General features: G+C 40.1%; 2 protein-coding genes across 7 annotated transcripts; both read right to left on the bottom strand.

The window, feature by feature from the left end:
* Positions 1–1902: 1902 nt before the first annotated feature.
* Positions 1903–4072, bottom strand: LOC124273877 (NF-kappa-B inhibitor cactus-like). Its single transcript, XM_046709218.1, is given in 3 exon segments — positions 1903–2436; positions 2439–3258; positions 3772–4072. Coding segments are annotated over 3 exon segments (1173 nt in total). The 5' UTR covers positions 3820–4072; the 3' UTR covers positions 1903–2131.
* Positions 3164–20929, bottom strand: LOC124273878 (NF-kappa-B inhibitor alpha-like). 6 transcript variants are annotated; one of them, XR_006897764.1, is made up of 4 exons: positions 17307–17443; positions 16444–16603; positions 9527–10842; positions 3164–3246 (listed from the first exon to the last, which is right to left on the bottom strand). XR_006897764.1 is itself a non-coding variant. In XM_046709220.1 (4 exons), exon 4 carries the CDS (start codon positions 10825–10827, stop codon positions 9793–9795), a length of 1035 nt encoding a protein of 344 aa, XP_046565176.1. In that variant the 5' UTR covers positions 10828–10842; positions 14908–14999; positions 16444–16603; positions 17307–17443; the 3' UTR covers positions 9203–9792. The 6 variants fall into 6 exon arrangements, 5 of the variants coding, with proteins under 5 accessions (XP_046565176.1, XP_046565175.1, XP_046565177.1 ...); XM_046709220.1 differs by lacking the exon at positions 3164–3246 and adding an exon at positions 14908–14999 and having other exon boundaries at positions 9203–10842; XM_046709219.1 differs by lacking the exon at positions 3164–3246 and having other exon boundaries at positions 9203–10842.
* Between the last annotated feature and the right edge of the window lie 4635 nt (positions 20930–25564).

Raw genomic sequence — 25564 nt, 5'->3', positions numbered from 1 at the left:
ACAGACAGTTGTTTGACTGTCGTTTTACTACCTAATATAAATCAGACATATGAACTGTATACCTTGGACAGGACCACATGTGTAGCGTTTGATTGGTTTTTCAAGAAAGATAACTCTGTTTAACGTGTGACTCGCATGATGAACGATATGATTGCAATAACACACGTATACCACTGAAAGGGATACTTGTGACAGTCATCAAAATCGTACTTGTCAGAGAACTTAGTACGGACCGGCTGATGTGAGACTTATAAATAGTATGCCTATTTTGGATCTTCGTCAACGATTCCCCATGCAATGCTTACTAAGTAACTAAAATTACCAGCATTGAAAATTCAGCATTGGGCATATGGAGCATTGGGAATTCAAGGCAATGTGAATTTTCTGAAATGATAATGAGTGTTTCTGATGAAATAACGTATATGAATGATTTATGAAAAAAAAAAGTCAGGAACATTTTTTTCCAATCTCACGAAGTGTCGTAAAATCCATTAAACTCCAATTAATTCCCAACTGTCACATGAATCTTTTGAATCCTCACAAGAAGCATACAATTTACAGGTTTTGGTGATCATTACCTAACATTATGTGCTGTGAAAAGTAGCATCAGCTAACAATACGTAATAAAATGCTCCAGATTAAATCACAAATTTCGATCGATCACCCAATTCGAGTAATTTCTCGGACTTGAACCCAATTGGTTGATATATAATATCTCTATTACTGCACAATAACATAAGTTGTGCCAGTTTTACTTGTCAAATCGAATGGTCACTGAATTCCTAGCTCAGTATAGACTGCATCATGTGACATGTACAGCAGGACGGCAGCATGATAATTTAAATGTGATAAATGGAGAAAGTAGTTCTGGAGGGGCCCACAGTCTCATGCTAACCTTGATTCCTCAGTCATGCTATATTAGTGTCACTAGATGATCGATGGCTGAGTTGATGCTCGTGAAGATCCGGTTTAGTCTTCGGAACCATATCTGTCACAAAAGGCGATTAACGGGATCTGGTGATCAGGCTCGGTAACTTGGTTGACACATGTCATCATATCCCATTTGTGTAGATCGATGTTCATGATGTTGATCACTGGATTGTCTGGTTGAGACTCGCTTATTAAACACCGTCGTCATAATAGCTGGAATATTGCTGAGTGTGGTGTTAAACAACAAGCAAACAAAACAAAAGATTGCTCAGTTGACTTGTTGTCACCTGTTTTCGTGGTGAACATGTACAAGTTAATATTGCGTTTGTTCTTGTCACAAGCATGTTCAGGATTTGTTAAACAACTAATCTACATTGAAGGTTTAATGTTGCTTTAGTTGTGGATATGTTCATGTAGCCAGAGACAGGCGTTTTGTAATGGGAAATCCAGGAGAATGAAAGCACTGTTCCTTTATTAGCCTATGATACCGTTTTATAGCGTAAGATACCGTTTTATAGCATAAGATACAGTTTTAAAGCATCAGATACCGTTTTATAGCATAAGATACAGTTTTTATAGCATAAGATACAGTTTTATAGCATAAGATACGGTTTTTAGCACAAGATACCGGTTTATAGCACAAAATACCGTTTTAAGGCACAAGGTAGCGTATTAAGGATGAAAGCTGTGCTATATCAGCCGATAGGACAAGGCGTGATACAAACAGTTACAAAACAACAGGGAACTGAATAGAGGATGACAAATCAACTGAGTGAATGCTCAGTCAGCTCTGAGATTATACTTAGAATTTATGTTTGTGTAAGTGTGGCTTAGACAGTCGGTGAACTCACATCTTCAAGAAGATGCCTGGGGCCGACAAGAATAACAGATAACTAATCCTTAGAAAACTGTAAACGTTTATTGAATTACTTCAAACGATTCAAAATATAAAACATTATACAATTTGTGAGTCTGACAGATAAAAGGGTTATACATTGTTCTTTGGCACTTTGGTTAACATGAAACACTGATCGATCAGGCAATTGACCGGCATCAAATATCTCCATACACCTTGTCAGGAATAGGCCTTTTAGGAATGGAATCTTTTCACCTTGTTGACTAGATTAAGATATAAAAACAGAATCTCTGAACATATGTTTTCATATGTTAGTGTTACACATCTATCCATTCGGTCCTATTATTACAAAACAACTATGTGTCCATTGATACAAAAATCATCAAACACCTCTTCGTCCGACTGATCGGAACCGTCTATGTCTGTGACATCTGCACCGTTGGCGAGGAGGATGGAAACGACATCCCCATAACCCCTCCCTGCTGCAAGACGAAGAGGAGTCTGACCCCCGTACGTTCGGCAACAAATGTCAAGATGACGCTGTGATAACAGGAAGTGAAGAAGAATTCTGTTTCCCGTTTCAGAAGCGTAATGGAGAACTGTCCTGCCGCTGGTGCCGTCACGGACATTGATGTTAGCTTTCTTTGACAAAGAAGCTCAAGAACTTTGAGATGTGTCGACATGGCGGCCAGGTGAAGACATGTATGTCCATCAAAGTTCCTTTTCTCCAAGTCCTGGGGTATCCTTTGGAACGGAATTTCATGCTGGTTCAGAAGTGTCTCCTCATAATACACAGGTCGAAGAAGACACTCCACGATCTCCTGGTAGCCCTCGCGACATGCAATGTGAAGTGGTGTGTTGCCATGGATATCGGTAACATCAACTCTTGCTCCGGCCGTCATCAGTCGCCGGACGATATTCACCTGACGAGTAATAACAGCCAAGTGAAGGGGCGTCTGTTGAAGCATGTTTGTAATGTTCAACCACTCACTGTTGGGCGCCGCTGATATAAACAACAACACAAGAGATATATGTCCTTGAATGATTCCAGTATGAAGATCCGTGTCGCCATCTTTATCTTGATGATACACCTGAACGACATCAACCGATCTCACGGATGTCACAAGTGTGTTGTTGTCGGTCTCCTGAACGGGCATTCTGTCTGTGAAAGATATTGACTTGCTTTCATATCCTTCATCTGTAGAAACATACCCGGGGCAGGTGTTTGTAGTGACACTGTCAAGTGGGACACATGTGTTGATCGGTTTTCCCGCCTCTACCCCAGATTCACAAGTCTCCATTTCATTCTCTTTAAGACTGAGGCTACCGAAGTCCACATCAAGATCCATGTTTATATTTCGACCGGGGGGCCTCTCTAACTTGTAGTCAACATCAACATCAATATCAGTGTTTTCGCCTGCATTGGAAAATGTACATATTTTCCTTCTCGTGTTCATATTCTGCGAAAGAGCCTGAAAAAAACAAAATACAGTAAGATCAAAATAACATTTACAAAACTTCACTGTATGTAGTTAAAAGAAATGTAAAATAGAAATACATACATGTATATGCACCCACACATATAAATACCATCAACAGGTGAGTGGGTTAACATTTAATCCTACATCAGCATTATCTCGGTGACATCAGTTGATGTGTACATCACTACCGAACACCATTGCATCATAACATCACAGAGTACTCACACGTGTCTGGTGCAGCATTGTCCCACGTTTTAGTAGTGACTAATGTATCCACGCGATAGAGGTAATTTATACATTATATGTGGAATAACCATATGAGATCCAGTTTCAGCCGTTTCAATCTAGCCCAGACAAGTAAACAAGTAAACAAGTAAAATGAATGTCAATAAACACGTACCACTGAATACGTGACAAAACATATCCGAAAGTAGAAACATGTCATGGTCAAAACACAATACTTATAAAATATACATGGTATATGGAAACAGTAAAGAAACCTACTTGAGTTGTATCAGGTTGTCCGTTGTCTGCTTGTTCGTTTTTAGCCATGTTAATCACTTCTGTCAATGGCTACTCTTATAATCGTATGCTTATATATACACTGTGTTCTTCGGTCTATTTATAGTCCACCCCGTCGGCTTTCATATCGTTATGAAATAGGAAACCACTGTTCATCCGTACATTCCCCATTATCAATCATTCAATTTAGAATTTGAACATGTGCAAAAGAGTCATTAGCCACGTGATAGAAATTATACAGACGTTTTAGAGTCCAAGTTGTGACATGGGGAAACCCCAGTTGGTCACGTGACCTCTTTCCAGCACATTCAAGGAGAGGCGTGACTCCCACTCCGGCGCAGTGATGGAACTGGCGGAGTGTGGCAGAATTGTGGACGTTTGTGCAGAGATGCAAACTTTTGCGGTGACACTTGCTGACAGACAGCTGTTTGACTGTCGGTTTACTATCTAATGTAAATCAGATTATACTTACTAATATGACGTTACGACATCTTTTTTATTGATATCACACGATAATCCATAATACAACAAAATAACTCTTATGTATAAAAAAATTGAATATCGGCGATTTATTTCTTTATGTGTTCTCCCAAAATTAAACACACGTGTGATTTTTGTAAATATAATTCTGCATATTTCACAAATGCTACTTTACAGTCGTTTCTATTTGGAATGCATTTCCCAAATGCACTGTTTGGTAATGTAATGACTTTTAAAAGGTTTTTTCCCTTCGAAATTGTCAGAAAAAAGCATGTCTTGAATACAATCTGCATACCATTTGCTCATGGTTTTCAAGGAAATGGGCGATAGAGGTGCTGTGTATAAAAGGGTGGTATTATTTCTGTAAACTAGTTCCTATTTTTGAAGAGAGAGTAAATTTCAGTGTTCCAATACTGGAACCTACAAATCGTAATATTTGATCACTGTATTGTTCAGACTCGATTATTTACAGACCACCGCCATATATAGAATAGAATAGAATAGAATAGCTGGAATATTGTTGAGTGTGGCGTAAACCAACTCACTCACAACAAATCGAACTAACGGAATCGGACATACCGTCCGCTGCCTGTCACTTGATCGTCCACCACAACACAGTTTTACGTCTTTGGGGCAGAAGTAAACTGCATGGGTCTACAATAGGCCTCACCAACCAAAGAGTGAGTGAGTGAGTTTGGTTTTACGCCGCTGTTAGCAATATTCCAGCAATATCACGGCGGGGGACACCAGGAATAGGTTTCACACTTTGTACCCATGTGGGGAATCGAACCCGGGTCTTCGGCGTGAGGAGCGAACGCTTTAATCACTAGTCTACCCCACCGCCCCCACCAACCAATGATCACCACTGTGGCTCATCAGGACCTATACACCCGGGTCTTCCATCTACGTCATCGGGACGTCATGTACTGTCGTTCCAGCCATTACCATTAACAATGTGCCTGGTCTGCGTAGGGTGTCGGTACAATCAATATGCAATCGTATTCGTGGGCTTTTAGCCTTCAGACCCTATTTTAATGCTATTCGACAGCGACAGTACCGAAGGTTGTGTGCCCGATTGTGTTCAGTTCAGCGTGGAGATTGGCGAACCAATATCTTCAGTGGTAGAAATGAATATTTTGCTAAAACACAATTATTATCTCGTAATTTATAGAGTCGGAAGTGGCAGTTACAATATACACTACATGCGCGGATCCAGAGGGGGGGTGCAGGGGTGCGTCCCCCCCACCCCCAAGAGTGTTCCAAATGTACTACATGTTTTATGCCCAGGGTTCCGAGGATTGGGGTGCACCCTCCCCTCCCCAACGGAAATCCTGTATCCGCCCCTGCACTAAACGCCATAACAAATGTTACCCTCCTTCCTTAATGACGTTGGCAACAGCATTGTATGTCGACCCCATCTGCACCATCCCAGTGGCTCTTTCTCTCTCTTCAGCTGTTAATAGTGGCATATTTCTCGTACTTGTGTATCATATCATGCATTCTAGTCTCTCTTTATACTCTATAGAGTCATTTTATAGGTGAAATTGATGCAAACACTGCTTGAATATTGCTACGTTTTAGCGATTGATATTGCTATGTGTAAACAGAAAATGGAAAAATGTTACTTTGCAAGCAAACATATTAACAAAGATCATTTGTGATGTTCCTGAACACCCTTTCAGAATATCAAAGACACGTTTTACTTATTTTCACTAATGCAAATCAGCAGAAAATGTGTTAAAAGACTGAAATCACAGGAATGATTCCTTTACAATTTTACACACTCTACAACAGTTGTTTCTTGTTTTAATAGTTGAAAAATGGTGACTTTAAATGTTTTATCTATGTTTCAACGAAGAATTTTATTTCAACCTTTCTTTTGGACATCCAAATCAGTGTTATTGGGTTATTTCGGCATGGTTTAATAGGACAATTTAACTCTTCTGAAAAAGCTGCATTTCACCTAAATATCAGTGCATTTGAGAATCTGTTTCCGTGATTTCCATAAAGCTGTGTTGTTAAGCCTTCTTGTTCTAACATATCTATGGTAGTTTTTAAATAATTCATAAAGTTAGGAGGGTATTAAACGTTTCTTTTTTGCGTTTAGTGTAAACCTATATGACTGAAATTCAGTACCAACATGAAACTCCCCAACGTCACCTGCTTCCGGTTTTCTAACCTATACGGGGGACTTTTCAGCATGTCAACCTATTGTTGCACGTCTTGCTATGGACATCCTGCAGAATTAGGACACTACTGGAAATCCGTGGCCGTCAAGGTTGCCCTATTTAAACACATGTGAATAGCTATGGAATGTCAACCACCGCTTCATACACTTTCTTAACTGTGTGGGGCGGTGGGGTAGCGTAGTGGTTAAAGCGGTCGCTCGTCACACCTGGGTTCGATTCCCCACATGGGCACAATGTGTGAAGCCCATTTCCGGCGTCCCCCGCCGTGATATTGCTGGACTATTGCTAAAACAGGAGTAAAACCCAACTCACTCACCCACTCACTCTTAACTTCGTCTGGAATTGCTGAATGTATGGGCACAAATACCCTGGGATCGACTTGAGCCACACATTCAGTCAGCGGGCAGGCGTGGCAGAACTGTGATACAGGTCAATGGTGACCATAACAGATGCTTAACAGAGATCATAACAGATACTTAACAGAGACCATAACAGATACTTAACAGAGACCATAACAGAACGTTGACGCTCCAACAATGCTGTGAGAATGTCTGTGTGGCGTCAGCTCAGTAGGATTTGACAACAGACACTGTGAGTTTCATCATAGCTGACATTCATAGATATTTCTTTCGGCTCAGAAGCATCAGTTGAAATCACGAAGACGTTTGTATATATAATACAGCAGAGTTATAATATATAATAAATGGTTAATTACTGAAATGAGGAACACGAGATATATTTTAGATTTGAAGAAAAGCGATAAATGACATAGGTTCTGCAAACAAAACCTTTTGATGCGGGGTGAAGGTACAAGTGAAATATGAAACGGTATATTTTCTATACGTGAACCATTGTAGTCAGAGTTGTGTCATCTGGGCTACCTAGGATCCAGGATCCTATTATCCTTGTTGCAAATTAAAAGATTCGTCCTCATTATGTCTCTTGGTTTGACAGCGCGACACCTGCGCGACACCTCCGCGACACCTGCACGAAAACTACGCTTCACTTGTAACAAAAGTATATTAGGGATTATAGGCATGTGAATGAAAAATTCAGGCATTGTCGATATCTTGGTCTCAAAGTAATATTTTATAGTGATCAAACTGTTTGACAGGAGACGAGAGTTATCTCCTTTGTTTTGTTAGACGGCACAGTAGTACTCGTGCATGCAATGGGCTCGCACGCCTGTTTGATGCCCACCCACCCTTCCAGTAGGCCTACTGGTTTGCGGTCTGGATATATTTCTTGCGCTTTGTAATAATTTGACATTACCAGTTAAACAATTGTACAATAGCAACATTTGTGGACAGTACCAGCTAATTATTTATATTAATGAGATCCTTGTAACATTACCGCATGTTGATCGGCTACAAATATGTTTACCAAAACCAATTTTGTTTTTATTTCTTCTTGACAATGCCAAGAAATATCATGCTGTTCAGGAAGACATGTCACGAAACGCGTCTGGTTGTATAGGGCATGATGCAAGTCACCAGTGGTCATACTGAGATGTTACATGCAAGGCAGGCTGCAGTTTACTCATATTTACGGCTCACTCATATTCACGTTTTACTCATATTCGCGTTTTACTCATATTCGCGTTTTACTCATATTCGCATTTACTCATATTCACGTTTTACTCATATTCACGTTTTACTCATATTCGCGTTTACTCATATTCACGTTTTACTCATATTCGCGTTTTACTCATATTCACGTTTTACTCATATTCGCGTTTACTCATATTCGCGTTTTACTCATATTCGCGTTTTACTCATATTCACGTTTTACTCATATTCACGTTTACTCATATTCGCGTTTTACTCATATTCGCGTTTTACTCATATTCGCATTTACTCATATTCACGTTTTACCCATATTCACGTTTTACTCATATTCGCGTTTACTCATATTCACGTTTTACTCATATTCGCGTTTTACTCATATTCACGTTTTACTCATATTCGCGTTTACTCATATTCGCGTTTTACTCATATTCGCGTTTTACTCATATTCACGTTTTACTCATATTCACGTTTACTCATATTCGCGTTTTACTCATATTCACGTTTTACTCATGATCATATTGAGGTGTTACAAACACGAGAGGTTATACCACTCGCTACTTTAAGGTGTTACATGCATGATGAGCGTAATATTGTCAATTTGGATGCACGACAATTGATTACATCACAAACTCTGCAGATGAAATGTTTGCCCTGGTTGGAACGTTCGAACTGTGAATTGATGTACCAACCTCCGACAACGAATGTCACTGGACGACACCATTCACTACAAATAGAGACGTTGACAGGTAGTCCGATAATATGCTGTTCAGTGGTTCCAATCGGCTCTCTAACCGTCCGTCGGACGTGCACCATGTATATCCCGTGGTCGTGTAACATATATTCACTCTCAGCTGCTGATCTACTGGAATTAGCTTCGTCCCGGTGTATATTATTGTATGAATGAATACTGATCTGACACGTGATGGAATCAACAATTTGATGCGTTGGCTATCAAAGACGTGGCTGTTTTCTGCAGGCATAATAGAGAAGGAGGAAGCACGGTTATTGAGAACTATTTGGAGATCACAGGCCTTCAGTACTTGAGTAGGCCTAGACACACAGAATGCGTTCTCATATGTAGTTCCCGAACAAGTGTCAAGGAAATACTGACTGTAGATATAATGGTAGTTCACTGCTATGATCTTCTTACGAAAATAGATTTCACAACATTGAACGTGAAAATTCAGTCACCTATATATCTGGAAAACAGGCTGAGTTTGACAAAATTCGTGATTAGCCATATAACCATAAAAGTACAAATGGGAAATATGCCTTGCTCACCGATTATATACAGGCATGCATATCCTTTAACATTTAGAGTGCGTTAATAGCTCTACAACCTTCGTGATGGCCTCACCTACTAAATCTACGAATGTATGAGATCATTAAAAGCAAAAGTAAATCTTGTTTGGACAACAACAAATACCATAGTCATTACAATAACATAACAGATCACTCAAAACTATAACGCTAGCAATATCATACAACTGATGTTCATACCAGCCACCATTAGACGTTGTTCTTGCACGTTGCCTTCTGAGACGAGGAATTCCGTGATATAAATGGACCAGTTATATAGTTTGCGTGATTGTTGAAACGGGATTGTTAAACGGGACACTAACCCATGGACGCAAGCGCACGGGAGAATCATCTCGCTTCCAACAAGAAAACAAAAGAACCACAGTGTGTAGCTTGGTCTGAGTCACAGTAAGTTGAGGTAGATATACACAATATCTATCTGACAGTACATTCCGTCTTCACGGTTGTTACACAGCGACTATGTGTCCATTAATACAAAAATCATCAAACATTTCATCGTCCGACTGATTGGAACCGTCTATGTCTGTGACGTCTGCACCGTTGGCGAGGAGGATGGAAACGACATCCCCATAACCCCTCCCTGCTGCGAGACGGAGAGGAGTCTGACCCCCGTATGTTCGGCAACAAATGTCAAGATGACGCTGTGACAACAGGAAGTGAAGAAGAATTCTGTTTCCCGTTTCAGAAGCGTAATGGAGAACTGTCCTGCCGCTGGTGGCGTCACGGACATTGATGTTAGCTTTCTTTGACAGGAGAAGCTCAAGAACTTTGAGATGTGTCGACATGGCGGCCAGGTGAAGACATGTATGTCCATCAAAGTTCCTTTTCTCCAAGTCCTGGGGTATCCTTTGGTACGGAATTTCATGCTGGTTCAGAAGTGTCTCCTCATAATACACAGGTCGAAGAAGACACTCCACGATCTCCTGGTAGCCCTCGCGACATGCAATGTGAAGTGGTGTGTTGCCATGGATATCGGTAACATCAACTCTTGCTCCGGCCGTCATTAGTCGCCGGACGATATTCACCTGACAAGTAATAACAGCCAAGTGAAGGGGCGTCTGTTGAAGCATGTTTGTAATGTTCAACCACTCACTGTTGGGCGCCGCCGATATAAATAACAACACCAGAGATGAATGTCCTTGAATGATTCCAGTATGAAGATCCGTGTCGCCATCTTTATCTTGATGATACACCTGAAAGATATCAACTGATCTCATGGATGTCACAAGTGTGTTGTTGTCGGTCTCCTGAACGGGCATTCTGTCTGTGAAAGATATTGACTTGCTTGCATATCCTTCGTCTGTAGAAACATACCCGGGGCAGGTGATTGTAGTGACACTGTCAGGTCGGACACATGTGCTAACCCCCACCTCTACCCCAGATTCACACGTGTCATTCAGACTGAGGTTACCAAAGTCCAAATCAAGATTCGTGTTTGCTTCTCGACCGGGAGGCCTCTCGAATTTGCAGTCCTTGTTCATATTTTTCGGACGAGTCTGAAATACAATCGAATGAAAATTAAGAGGTATAACTACAAAGTTTACCATTTACATGAAACATAAACAATCCAAGATGAACATTGTCACGATATATATACAGAGGTACAGATCAAAATATGATTATTATTATTATTATAGGATATTTATGTAGCGCACATATCCACGCACCAGTGCATGCTCAAGGCGCTGGTATTTTTTCCTTCGATCATTGGATGTCAATCTCAACGGCACATCGCATTATCAATCTCAACTCCCTGGGGAGTATACAACTCTTGCAGCCACTAGGCGCACCGAGTTACTGTGGCTTTCTCATCCTAACGAGGTACCCATTCACAGCTGGGTGGACTGGGACACATAGTCACATTATTTTGTCCATGTTCACTGCACGTTGCTGTACCCGCAACTACGTGTTTGCACATATTCATGTGGCCACTATCTGGTCAAATACCAACGGATTCATGGGTTCTTTTAAGTGCACAGGGTTGTGTAATGTACACTATATAGGGGTTGTGACAACACTGAAAGAGTCTGCACACAAAGTTGACTCCAAGGTTTTTACACCCGGTCACAGGTGGGCTTGATCCCGACACCTCAACCTCGCTGGATCATTAGCCTGGCGCCTTAGCCAGCTCGCCCACCGCGCCCCAGGGTTCTAAATTGCTTATGCTCAGGCTGCAGCAGCCAAATAGTCGAGGGGATGTTAATGCCATTCATTATACCCTGGACATCAAAATTTTGTAACAAATATAACAAAACCCGGCATTTGGAGATATTTTATTTTATACATAACAAAACTTATGAGCCTAACTATTATTCCTTTAACTGTATCGTGCAACAACATATTATTGAGGGTGACAATTCTTGTTCGTCAAAAGAATACTATCCTTTTCTTTTCCAGCATATGCTTTTATTTTTCGATAACATTCTAGCACCGTCGAAACTTGACACTTGGACAGGCGTCAGAGGGCAGGCCTAACAACGCCGACTGGAGACTACAGTCACACTGTTTCCATCATGGAATATGGTGTTGTGGATCCACAGATGGAACGGTGTCACCTGACCACAGAACAACAGCTATCCCAAAGCCGTGGATGTATGTGTGTGCAGTCACAAAAGAATATATATGAACACGAAATAAAGCTTTAAGGGGTGACATCCTCAGTTGGTGAGTGAGTGAAAGTTTAACATCAAATCATCCGAGTTTAGCGACATCGGAAGATGCACGGCAGTACGGGGCATCATTACAATCATCATATCATCACATGGTACTCATGTGTGTCTTGTACAGCATTGTCCCAAGTTTCAGTACTAAACTAATTTATACTAGCGTTAGTAATTACCTATACAACGCATGTGGAAATACCACAGTAGTTCCAGCTTCACCCGGATGAGTCCGGCCATACAAGTGAACCGGTAAATAATTGACGTTACTTGATAAACTTGTGCCACTGGGCACGCAACAAAACATGTTACCAGAAAAAGAACACATATCAATGTTAAAACAAACAAAACACTTCTTTTGTTACATAAAATCGTTTGTTATAAAATTATCAAGAACTGGTTCAGCCAAAAATGACAGTATATGTACATCATATTGAAAGCAAAACGTAACTTGTTTTGTATAGTTCTGTGGCTGTACTTGTATCTTTGCCAGTGTGAATCACCTGCTGACGTTATGTCAATGATTGACGCACTTGATTTCTTCATATATACATTAGTCATTTAACATTCTACTTGTACAAATACACGTGTCAACTCCACACGAAAGAAAGCACACAAAAGCTTTGAGTCCTCGTTTTAGGAAATGGGGAAACCCCAGTTGATCACGTGAGCTCTTTCAAGCGCATTCGAGGTCAGGCGAGACTGTTCGAGACTTGAGTAAATGTGCAGTTGTGCACAATACCATGCTGACACAAGTTGTCACCATATTCCCTGCTGCTGACTCTCTAGTGATGGTGGCACTCCCTCAAGTTTATTCACATGAGGCGGTTATAATACCACAGTTTCATCCACCGATTTACTATTTAATCCTAAGCTAAAAATATCCTGAACAGATCACGCTATCACGGATACAATAACAGAATTAGTTTTGTTGACATAAGTTCCTTCCTGTTATTGGACCGTCAATATTGTATACATTAACTGTCAGTGTTGATTGTCGAAAAATATAACAATGTTAAAATATATAACATGAACAGCAAACTGCCGTTTCACATAAAGGATGACATAGCAATTATTACCCTACGTGACTGCCAGTATGATACGATAATATCTGGCAACTTCGAATATTAAAACAGAACCCTTTTGTTTCTAACTAATAACATAATCCAGAAAATGCAGAAGTAGAGATTCATTTCGCCGTACGTTCTAGCAACAACACACTGTTGGTCCGAACGTATAAAGAAATATAGATAAATATATTTTCTTCATGTTAAACATGACGTATTTTAGTGGCATAGATCGGTAATTGCGCATAATACAACTGGATTAAAATACTTTACAAATATGAAATGCTTGAAAAGAATTATGCTTCCAAATATCTAGAATGTATTCTGAATTGCTTCCCTTGCCAGGAACCAGGATGGAATGGATGATCAATTATTTTCCCTTGGTTTGAGAGCACCATACCTTCGGATAGTATTCTTCTGCTATGAAAGTACGTTGGGGATTATGGGCTATGCCGCACTAGTATGTGAATGGGAAAGATATCTGTGTTTGATGTTTACTTTTATCAACTAATGCGGAAGGAACCACGGATGTCATGCAATCAATTCATGAAACTAGTAATGCAGAGGGTCAATAATTAAATACATCAGGTATAATAATTATTTTAACAAGTGATTGGAGCACGGGAAAACCTCTGAAACAGTCATTTGTGTGTATATGTTTGGCAATTACCACAGCCAGTTCCCTTTTCTTTCACCGACAGTAGATCTGTCAACAGACGCCTGATCCACACTCGCAAAGAAGAGACATTGCGGTGTAAGTTTAAAAAAAGTAATCAATGTGACAGTTTCAAAGGATCTTCCGATAGCATATTTGAGACATGTACGCATAAAACTGTATCTGTGAGACAGCAAATGAATTACATGAAAGTGTTGTGTAAATGTCACATCATATATGTTTTCATGATGTATCAATATCATCACTTCGTTACAAGGTGACTGTCTAGCCTTTTCAAGTACTGTAAACTTTTAAACTTTCATACATTTACAAAAATAAAATGACAATATGCTCTTGTAAAATGTTTGTTGTTTATGTATATTTACAAAAGGTGGCTGTTCAGCATTTCATGAAAGTAAACTCTTCTCATTATGTCCTCAATAGTAAGACAGTGGCCTCCAGGCTCCTGTTCGTGAAGGCGAACACCTGTCTTTGTTTGTAATGTGTACATGCAATGTCTGGAGCCAATTTCTGGTGCCACCTTGATACTGCTGTAATATTGCTATTTAAACTCGGCGTAAAACCGCAGTCGTTCACTAACATTAGTCACTGAAACATTCGTGAAATAGATTCCGTTTTCTTGCATTAAGTGGGAAAACAATAATGGCCATCTCATCGTTGTGGATAAACCTTTTGAAAGCCTTAAAACTATAGTTAATAATTTTCATAAATAGACGTCATATACACAACATATGTAACTGTAACCCAAAGATCGCACTTCATATATTTCACTGTCCCAAATACACCTTGGCCAAAGGTTCCATGTCCTTAAAGTGACTGGAGAATATAGAGCATGTTATCGTAGCCTCTAGTAGCATGCCAGGACAAGCAGGTTACGGAAAGGAACGAGTGGCACCAGATAAAAACATATCTGCATTGTTTCCATATTGCTATAAAATGCTAAACGAATTACAGATGTCAACTGTAACCTAACAATATCCATCTGTGTGTGCTGAAAGCTTCAGATAACTTTTTAGTGTTGTTTCAGAAATAGATGGCTCCCTCGTGGTAAATCCGTCTGCAGTTCAAATCCTTTCATGTAATAGCTGATCGCTTGACGTTAATCCGATTAAACAATCAATCCGACCTAACCCCAGTGATACGTATGAATATTATTACCTGGTATAGTTCTGGATCACTCCAGCAAGCATGGCTAGCAACGGAGATACTTCTCACTATATCAGAGGTGAGGTTAGACTAACAACTGGTCTCTGAAGTGAATATATTTTACAGAAAAAGCTTCAAAGTGAAAAAATAATAAAATATAATGAAAAGGAGCCCTGAGACTTTCTTCATTTTCAGATCTAGACTTGCCACATTTTCTGGACTTGCATGGGATTTCTTGGATATATTTGCTTCAGGGTCTGTATGAGAGACTAAGGTGAGGTGAATCGGGTTTAATGTCCCGAATTTGAAAATTAGAGTTCAATAGCGACAAATAGTCTGCCAAACGAAGGTGCCATAGTCCTAGATCACTGATGGATCATTCCACAATTGTAACATGAATACCTCACTCACACACCTTATACTGACACCGATCAGTCCTTGTTGTCCCCGTTAATGCCAGTCCTTGCAGCAAAAACACCACGGAACATTTGGCATAACCAGCACCGACCATCCGGCAGAGGCTGTATCCCTTACACCAGAGACGGTCTCACTATCCACTACACCACAGAGGCGGTCTCACTATCCACTACACCACAGAGGCGGTCTCACTATCCACTACACCACAGAGGCGGTCTCACTACACCACTATCCACTACACCACAGAGGCGGTCTCACTATCCACTACACGGCGGTCTCACTCACCCACTGCACACTGCACCCACACCACAGAGGCGGTCTCACTACCCACTGCACCACAGAGGCGGTCTCGCTACCCACTGCACCACAGAGGCGGTCTCACTACCCACTACACCACAGAGGCGGTCTCACTACCCACTGCACCACAGAGGCGGTCTCGCTACCCACTACACCACAGAGGCCTCACTACACTGCCACAGAGGCGGCGGCTACTCACTGCCCACTACACCACCAGAGGCGGTCTCGCTACCCACTGCACCACAGAGGCGGTCTCGCTACCCACTACACCACAGAGGCGGTCTCACTACCCACTACACCACAGAGGCGGTCTCACTCCCACTACACCACAGCTCGCTACCACTACACCACAGGGCGGTCTCGCTACCCACTGCACCACAGAGGCGGTCTCACTAACCACTGCACCACAGGGCGGTCTCACTACCCACTCGGTCTCGCTACCCACTGCACCACAGAGGCGGTCTCACTACCCACTGCACCAGGAGGCGGTCTCACTACCCACTCTCACTACCCACTACACCACAGAGGCGGTCTCACTACCCACTACACCACAGAGGCGCTCTCACTAACCACTACACCACAGAGGCGGTCTCACTACCCACTACACCACAGAGGCGGTCTCATATACTGTATAAATTACACACATACCGTAGTCTTATATATTATTCAAACACGCACACAACTGTAAATACATGGGACAATTGCAGTAACAGGTTTTGCATATTATCTACAAGCTATGAAACTACAGCAAAATGTTTTCAAGTGAGTATCGTTCTTGTATAATTTGAAGAGGGCTATTTGCGGGTGTACAAATGCTTGAGAATGGATACATACCACCATAGAAACAGTACCAGTGTAAGTAGAGCGAGAGCTGACCAGTGCCATCCAACATCTGAGCATTCATTTAAATTGTTGTCTGCGCATATTGGAAATCCCACTCGTTAGGCTACGAAGAACATCCACTCGTTTCCAGGTACAGAGGTATTTCCGATATCTATTTATAGAGACACGTAAAATCCGGGCAACATGGAGTGTTATTTATACATTTATACATATTCGGTCATCAAAATGTACTTTTATGGCACTTGAGTTCACACTTAAATGTAACACTGCACTAATCTACTTTAACTAAAACTAACCCGTGGATTAAGAATTTTTAACATGCACTTTTCTCTGAAGTCTATGCTTTATGTGGTGGTAGGGACTTTGAACAGTGTATTACAGGTTGTGCTAATATATAAACATGAAAACATGTTGACAAATAAATTGACTTTCCAAAAGGATTAAAATAAAATAGCCTGGTAATATCAAACTGGTATACATCGCCCTAATACTACATAAGATTTGATTTTAATTATATATGTATTGTCTGTTTTAAATCAAATACTGGATTTGTGAAATCTCCACCATTTCGGGTGGGGTTAAGTTTGGGCATTGTTTTACGGTAGAACTTTACTGACGTACGTAGACATCATTTCGCAACGTACAGATTTATATATTAATTTCAATTTATATTTTGTATAATTTTTATAATTTATATTTTCAGTTAAGACTGATAAATCTAATTCACATATGTACACCTCACTATTTAGACAGAAGAACGCTGTAAGTGGGACTTAAGTAAATATATATTGATAACAAAATTTATTGCTGCCTTGGGCTGAGGTTGAAGTGTAAAGGGAGAACACTCTGCTTACCTTGCAAAATACTTTTTCTTACGTCTTGTGACATCAAGTTATTGTTTGGGAGAACGTGTACAATGAAATTGTAGACAGACTGGTATCATACATTCTAAACATGAGTAGAGTTCGACTGGAAACACGTTGTGAAAGTCTGGGTGAAGGTTTAGTCATCAACTGTCACAGCTATTTGAGTCAATAAATCCTCTGACTAAGGTACTATAATAACTCATATTGTCACGAAACACTCTTCGAGTTTTAAATAAAGTATCACCATTTATGTCAGTCGCAGAAATAACATCCGGGCTGTCATTATGAACTATTCTATGAAAATAGATATTAATATACTAGTATATGAGGAGACATTAAATATACATATGTTTTAAAAGCGCCTGTAAAATCCTATTGTCGGAACTGTCAGGCTTCCGTGGTACAGATCAACTGAATCCCTTTGACGTTCACGGTATCATATTTGTGATAATATTATATGTATACAATATTATCATCGAAATACTAACTACAGTGTATTTTCTAATATGTTTTACTGAACTATCTGGAAAATTCGGTTGACTGGACTATGAATGTCGGTGTTTGTAATGTTTGGCAGGTTGACAACGACTGAAAATTGGCTGACGGCTGTTACAAAGTTCACGCGTGCTCTCATTACAGGATTGAATTCCCCGGCAACGTGATGACTGTAATACAGTAATAACCCCCCATCTCTGTGCCATATATATAAGCTTTTATTCCTCCAAAGGAGAGTACAATGAGATGCATATACATTAAATAACATTATACATACATACATTTTATTATTTTTGGTCATTTTTTTTAGTATTTTTATTTTATTCATATTTTTTAAAAGAAAAATTAGTTTGACTGTCACACAGATCCATCACAGTTCCAGGCGTTTGTTGAAGGACGCAATGTGAGTTATGATGGTTTTGGCATATTGCAATGTCTCGTCATCACTTAGCTGTAACGGAGGTCTACAGGATAGCAGCATGGATACCAGTCCAATGTCACACTGGTTGCGAAGGCAGACAATGACTTCAATTGGACTGCAGTTGATGATGTCGCACCAGAGACTCGCTCTAATGTCAGATGTCACAGGGTAGGAGCACACAGTGTGCACCAGAAGACCACAGTAGTCCTCATGGCACAGTTTACATTGTCCCTTGACTTTGCCAGGTCTCCAACACGCACGCAGCTGGACGACCACTCTGCACAAGGGTTTCAAGGAAGGATAACTCTTGTCTACCAACCAGGCTATGTGAGGTTGGATATGGGGGTGAATCAGTTGTAAGTGCTCCAGGTCGGGATCTTCATCCATTCTGGTCACCCACTGCCTCTCTTCGTGCTGCTTAATAGTGGCTTTAACCTTCTTCTTCCAGGACATGTACGTCATGAATACTCCTGTTGCTAAAAGGAATGGTAATGTTCTTGCAACTCATATCTATGTACAAGTCGACGAGTAGGTATGAAGCCCGACGCTACATTATATCTGAGGGTATGCAACCGAGAAATAACTGAGATGATTTATTCTGCCTTTTTGTACGACAAAGTCTCCCAAAGAAAAGAAGTTTGTCGATATATGCTCCTACAGGAAGGACACCAAGGAGAGCGTTGCAAATGTCAGTCCTTGTGCATCTGGGAAGTCCTTGTGCCAGCTTCATCGCGAATCTCTGTGCACGCTCGATTGCTAGGATCTCACCCTTACTCAGACAAGACCAAAGCTCACAACCGTATAGGGATTTGGGTAAACATATGGACTGGAAGAGTTTTAAGCTGGTTAGTGGATTTAGGGCGTGTGAATGGAATCTATGTTTAATTAATGCCATTGAGGTTGATTTTAGCTTTGAGCAGGTCTTTACGGTTCTGTTCCAAGAATTTGATTTACTGTTCAACTCAATGCCAAGATATTTGGTTTCAGTCACATTAGGGATATTGGATCCGTACAGAGATATTTACACTGGGGCTGCCTCCCTTCTACCAAATGACATCACAGTACACTTTGATGCCGAAACATGAAGCGCCACATGCTACTGTATTGAACACACATGTCTGTCATAGCTTGCAGGTTAGCTGTCAGAGGACTCAACAGTGTGATATCGTCTGCTTGTGTTGGGGCAGAAACATGTACGTCCAAGACCATAGCCCCCTTATGAGATGATGTAAGCTTTCGAAGCAAGTCGTTGATGAACACTAAATAGAGTTTTGCTGATAAAACTCCGCCCTGCCGGACACCTCTCTCTAGATTAAACCAGTAGGATTTCTTACCATTCACTAGCACACAGCTCTTCATCCCTTCATAACAGTTAGATATTATCCTCCAAATAGGTTCTTGAATCTTTATTTCATGCAGTTTCCATAGCAGCCCGCTATGCCAAACCGTATCAAAGGCCTTTGTGCTGTCCAGCATCACAGCTTTCAGTGAATCACCTGCTCTATGTAGTGAACAGCTGCCTCTTGGATACAAAATGAAGAATGAGTTGAGGACAGACCTTTTATAAAATCCGCATTGATGTGTATTTGGAAATGTTCTGTAGCCTTGAAACTGTTGTATTCTCCTGTCTATAATGGTTTCAAATAATTTGAAGATTACTGGTAAGAGTGACACACCCCTGTATGAGTCCGGTGAAGTCTTTGGTTCCCACCTCCCTTGTAGATAGGTACTACAACTCCATGTTTCCAGGAACATGGTATTATGCCAGAGTCTATGATACTATTAAATATATTAGCTAGGCATGTATGCAGGTTCGATCCGCCATATTTGAGATGTTCATAGATTATTCCGTCGATTCCTGGTGCCGTATTGTTTGCTAGACCTGCGCACACATTTCCTATTTCACGTTTAGAGGTGTACAAGTCCTTAGAAACATTGGTGATGTTACTGCTATTCTTTTTCAGTTAACTGACCCTGTCCTCAATATCAGTTTTGAAGTCTCTATCAAAATGTTTATACTTAACAACGACTAAAGATTTGGTTGTATTAATGATGTCGGTGGTGCTGCCAGTAAAATTTATCTGGCAGTACAGGTAACGTGATATGGGTTACCTGTACTCTATCTACTAATCTACCAATCATGCCATGAAATCCTTTGTTCCCGCCAGTATTAATCTTTTAAATGATTCCTAGTGTTTGTCTTACCTTGTTAGCGTGTTATATGTGTGTTATTTATTGTATGAAAATAATTTAACCATTTTATCAATGTTTGAGCTCTGTACTTTACACAAGAATTCCCTCACGGGTAATAAAGTATTGTCATTGTCATTGTCATACTTTACTTCTTTGCTTGTTTTAGTTTATTACAGTGTCTAGAGATCATTACTCGTAACACATGATAACAGTTACACCTCATCAATCCAGACCGTACCGTGAAATTCCGGGCTAACCATGTTCCTGGTTTATGAATCTTGAACAATTTGTGTTTTGAGTACAACGGTATGTCTGGAAAAGAGAGTTTCGATACTAACGACGTTTCGGTATCGATAGTCTTACCTGTTTGTGTTTTTTACACCCTTGTTCACGCACACCTCCATCACCATTCGATTCTTATTCAGAAATGTCTCTTGTATAATGAAGACATCGCCGTAGGCATGTCTTGTCAATTGCATACAGGATCCCTGTTCAAGTATATTTAACACACACGTGTGAATGACATCAGATCGGAAGGATGGTCTAAAGATAACAGTGGAGTATAAATCAGGAAGATCGGAATAAAGCCAGCTGACACACGATACACACGATACACACAACACACACGGCGTTGTCAACAATGGTGAAATAGTTTTATGGAGATACACTTTTACCAGGTTACACAAACACAGGAGAAAGTACATCAACTGATATGACTATGTTAAACCTCAGTTAAGTGAACTGTATATTTGTCATGCAGGTCAGCCATTGCCCAAATATTTCCAAATACCAAAACCTATGTAGCCAAGACATGTGTGACTCTATTGCAAATTCCGACTGCCTGTGTAGGGACGACCACGAAGGAAACGCCTTGAGGTTGAGCTGGAACTCCGCTCACCTCATTTATGTATGAACAGGAAAATCCTCTCATCGCTGTCTTTGTTTATTTGTTTATCGTGTATTGTATAGCCAATTAAAGAAGTTTAAACTCAACGTATTTCTTCGTCATCAGTATGAGCTATTTCAGCTGTCGACATATACGTGTTGATAGTTTAATAAGTGGGTGTCAGTTTTAGCAGTATTCCAACAGTATCACGCTCGGAGACAACAGAAATGAGCTTTTATAGGTCAGATTATACCCATTATACTTAGTATACCTATTATGCGTTGGTGCATATGGTTGGTACGAGTACACTTTCAAACAAATTGCTATTTTAGGTAGACTTAGATCGCTGTCACATAACAAGAAATTAATTGTAACTGATTAATTAAATCAATCTGTGTTTATGCCAAGATGTGCGTGTACATCTAAAAACAAAACCACCAACATTTTATATGATAGGTTTATTTTTATCTTTAGTGCTCGTGTCGTTATGACAGGCTCATTTCAAGTACCAGGGACAAGCGCCGATCAATCAATGTTGGCCATCGGTGAACACACATGGGTCGTCCACACCTGTGTCGTGTGATCAACCTGTGTCGCCTGCAGCGCCAACCCTAACTATGTTTCATGCGAACATTAACCAGCAATTTCATATTCTAAAAGATATGATAGCCACAGTATCACCTTTACGCATTTTACGTTTGCCCAAAGTTTGATAACAAGCTGTAAAATGCAGCTAGTTGATAAACACGAAAAAGATCATATTTTCTCATCAAGCAGAATGTCAGAATGTTATATTGTGTTACTACAAGTTTCTTTTGTCAGGGTCAATAAATCGTTTTAAATGTGAATACTTAAGAATGACAATGGCAGTGACAATACTTTATTACCCGTGAGGAATTCTTGTGTAAAGTATAAAGCTCAAACATTGATAAAATGATTAAATTATTGTCATACAATAAATAACACACATATAACACGCTAACAAGGTAAGACAAACACTAGGAATCATTTAAAAGATTAATACTTGCAGGAACAAAGGATTTCATGGCACGATTGGATTTAAAACGGGGTAAATTATAACGGCGCCCAGAAGGCAGTAATTCATACCTATAGTAGATGGGATGATCTGGATCAGATGGCTGACTTGAGAACTCTTTCTTCATATATTTCATTTAGGTTAGCAAAAGATACGCCTGCAATTTTACTTGCTTATAAAACTATTCTGGTGAGACAGTTTCTGTTTTTAAGGGACAAGGTTCCATACCAGCATTGTACAGAAAAAGCCAGAACGCTCTGTAAAAAGCACTGAAAAAGACACATAAGTGATTGATTAAAATTGAAAGATCTCAATTTGCGCAAGAAGTGTAACCTTTGTCGCCACTTCTTGAATATAGCATCTGTAATTACATTAAAATTCAGTTTGTTACCAATATATGTACCAAGATACTTGTATTCATTAACGGTTTCAACAGGTTCCTTTTTAATTATAACTGGCAACTTGGTGTTCTTAGTTCCTTAGTTTTCTTCACATTCACTTGAAGATAATCATGAAAGTAACACTATCAAGCCAACATGATATGCAGCATGTGGACTATAGCAGTATGTTACTGTACACGCCTACACTATCATCCTTTACCATAATATATACAGTAGTTCACTATAATCTGTTCACAGTGATTGGTGCAATATGACTATACCGTAGAGTACTGTAAACAGTAGTTAGGTTTTTAGTGTTTTTATAAAATCTTCACTGTCAACATGCAGATGCACGGAGGCATCATCCTAGATGATTGCGGCCTTTATTTGAGATATATTTAGTCGAAGAAGGAGCAGGGAGAAATCATTACAGGCACTGGAACTGATAGGGCTCAGTAACACGTAATCTGTATTCAGTACGGTCATTAAGGTAGCTGTTTTCGCACGTTCCATTCCTAAGTTTGGGACATGGATCAATCTGTCCATTGAAATGTATGTGCACCTTCGTTCATCTAGATGCCAGAGTCGGTCATATGCGGGTATTTGCAGGTGAATATTGAGTTTAACACATTAAATGTGTAATTTCACCACTTATACACGTATTGTCAAGTATAAACTCAAATGTTTTTAATTGCTCTGCAAGCTGTACATTAGCCTTGTTCATGGCTGTACTGAAGGCTTAGTCCTTGGATGCACAGTAATTCTATCCTTTTAAGAGGCAAGTCTATATATGCGTACAGTGCCAGTCTGTTAGAGGGATATTTTTGTTGTTGAAATTATCATTTAAACTATTAATTCTTACCTTAGAGACTTGTGCAAGTCTAGCAGTACATGTGCACTTTCAGTTTTTTTGAAAACAAACTGTTTCACATGAGCTTCATACTGGCTGCTTGTAGTAAACGACTGATAAGTGACATGTTTATTTGACAAAGCATCGTATTATTGGGGCACAACTGCATGGCTAGGGCACTGTGACATCTCGTGGATTTTTACCATTAAAACATATGGTATGTGCATGCAGTTATAGGGTTCACGTGTTTGAATAGTATGCTATATATTTGCGGTAAAAAGCAGACAGCACAGCTGCTGTACGGTAAAGGTTTAAAGTGTAAACGCAATTACCGCACGTATATACATGTAAGTACCGTATCACATAATATAAAGGGCAATTTTGAAGATCGTAAATCCTGGGGAAAAGGCCAAACTAGGAAAAACGTGTTACATCGAGAAAAAACAATTAAAACATTGTTTTAAAACCCCAACCCAAAGGAAACATTATGAAAGAACCATCATCAGTGTTTCACGGGTATGTATGTATGCATCACGTACCTCCATAACCCGTGACAAAGCACTTATGTTTGTGGGTAGGCACAAGTTGTAACCAACGAATCATGTATTCTTTCATGCCAGAGGAAAATCATGCAGGACCAATATTTTTGTAAGGGCTTTTTGCATTACAAGTGGACTGGGTGGACGGAAAATATTATGGATGAGAGACTGTGAGAAAAACCCGGCGTTCACATGCATCGCACACATCGATGTATCCCACTTAACAGGCTGTGCACTATGTCCCATAGCTTTGTGATAACTGCTCTACACATCGCTTCAGTGTCAAGCAATGATAGGGTTCACACAAAGTTTGACTTCAATATGCACGCCATACCATTACAACGGCCTCATTTCTGACTGAAACAGACACGCATGACCGGGGCTGATGGGGTAGTCTTGTGGTTAAAGCGTTGGCTCGTCGTGCGGAAGGCCAGGGTTTGATTCTCAGTACGGGTACCCCTTTCGCCATAGTGATATTGCTGAGAATATTAGGAAAAACGGACTCAGTAACTCACGCACTCACTCACTCACTCGTTGTCGTGAAGTATTGTCGATGATTAACAACTGGTCTAAAAGCATTTAACATAACTTGTGTCTACGGTACAAATGCTTTTTTAAAGAAGACGTCATGCTAAACAGGAATTCATTATGTTTGATACCGCATAGAATGATATAGATAATGAAACATTCCCGCTGTTGGCGAAAGAATTATCTGACATCTGTGGCAGTACATGGTGGCAATATGCAGTTGAGTGGAGCGTAACGATTTTGTTTATAGTACACCAGTATTTTGTTTTGCCAGGACATTTAGTTGTATGAATACATGAATCGACAATACATTTACAGATATAATGAAACATTCTAAATGAGATATTGTCACCGGTTGGAAACACATATTATACATACATTTCAGTACGGGGTCGCTAAGTTGTATGTTCGTTTCGTCAAAGTCCCGGTCAGTTCCCTACAGCCCAGTGTTCCCGTGGCAGGCTATCTGTAGCTGTAGCAGTGAATCAATACTCGCATACTGTGCAAAAGAACGAGTATAGAGAGTAGGGCTGCGCAATTTAACCGGTTTACCGGTATTTACCGGTTCAGACATGAAAACGATACGTATTGCGATACGCTGATCGAAAACCGGTATTTCGACTTGCATTCGGAAAACTTCGTAACACTCGGAAATGTTCGGATATGTCCTTGTTTCATTTGTGCCAAATATTATTCACGTTTTATTTTATCATGATTAAAAGTTGTTATTACAGCTTAATCCAGCCTAGTGATTTTGTTGTGTTTTTGCTCTATAAATCAAGCATCAACTCGATTATAAGTAGTTTTTGTTTAAAAATAGTTCATGCAATATATTGCAATACATATCGCAATACATGCTTTCGCATCGCAATATATCGCAATATGAAAATTCTCTGCAATACCCACCCCTAATAGAGA

This window comes from Haliotis rubra, unplaced genomic scaffold (assembly GCF_003918875.1).
Source record: "Haliotis rubra isolate DU_JTF1 unplaced genomic scaffold, ASM391887v1 Scf185, whole genome shotgun sequence".
Lineage (NCBI taxonomy): Eukaryota > Metazoa > Mollusca > Gastropoda > Lepetellida > Haliotidae > Haliotis > Haliotis rubra.
The sequence above is the reverse complement of the archived record's forward strand: the minus strand, read 5'-3'. Positions and strand labels throughout refer to the sequence as shown.

Bases quoted from the DNA above. Each gene is read 5' to 3' on its own strand.
- LOC124273878 (XM_046709219.1), bottom strand. From the start codon at position 16,509: ATGCTCAGATGTTGGATGGCACTGGTCAGCTCTCGCTCTACTTACACT. The intron at 10,843-16,443 runs GTATGTATCCAT...ATTGTATTTCAG, and splicing joins CTGGTACTGTTTCTATGGTG to ACTCGTCCGAAAAATATGAA.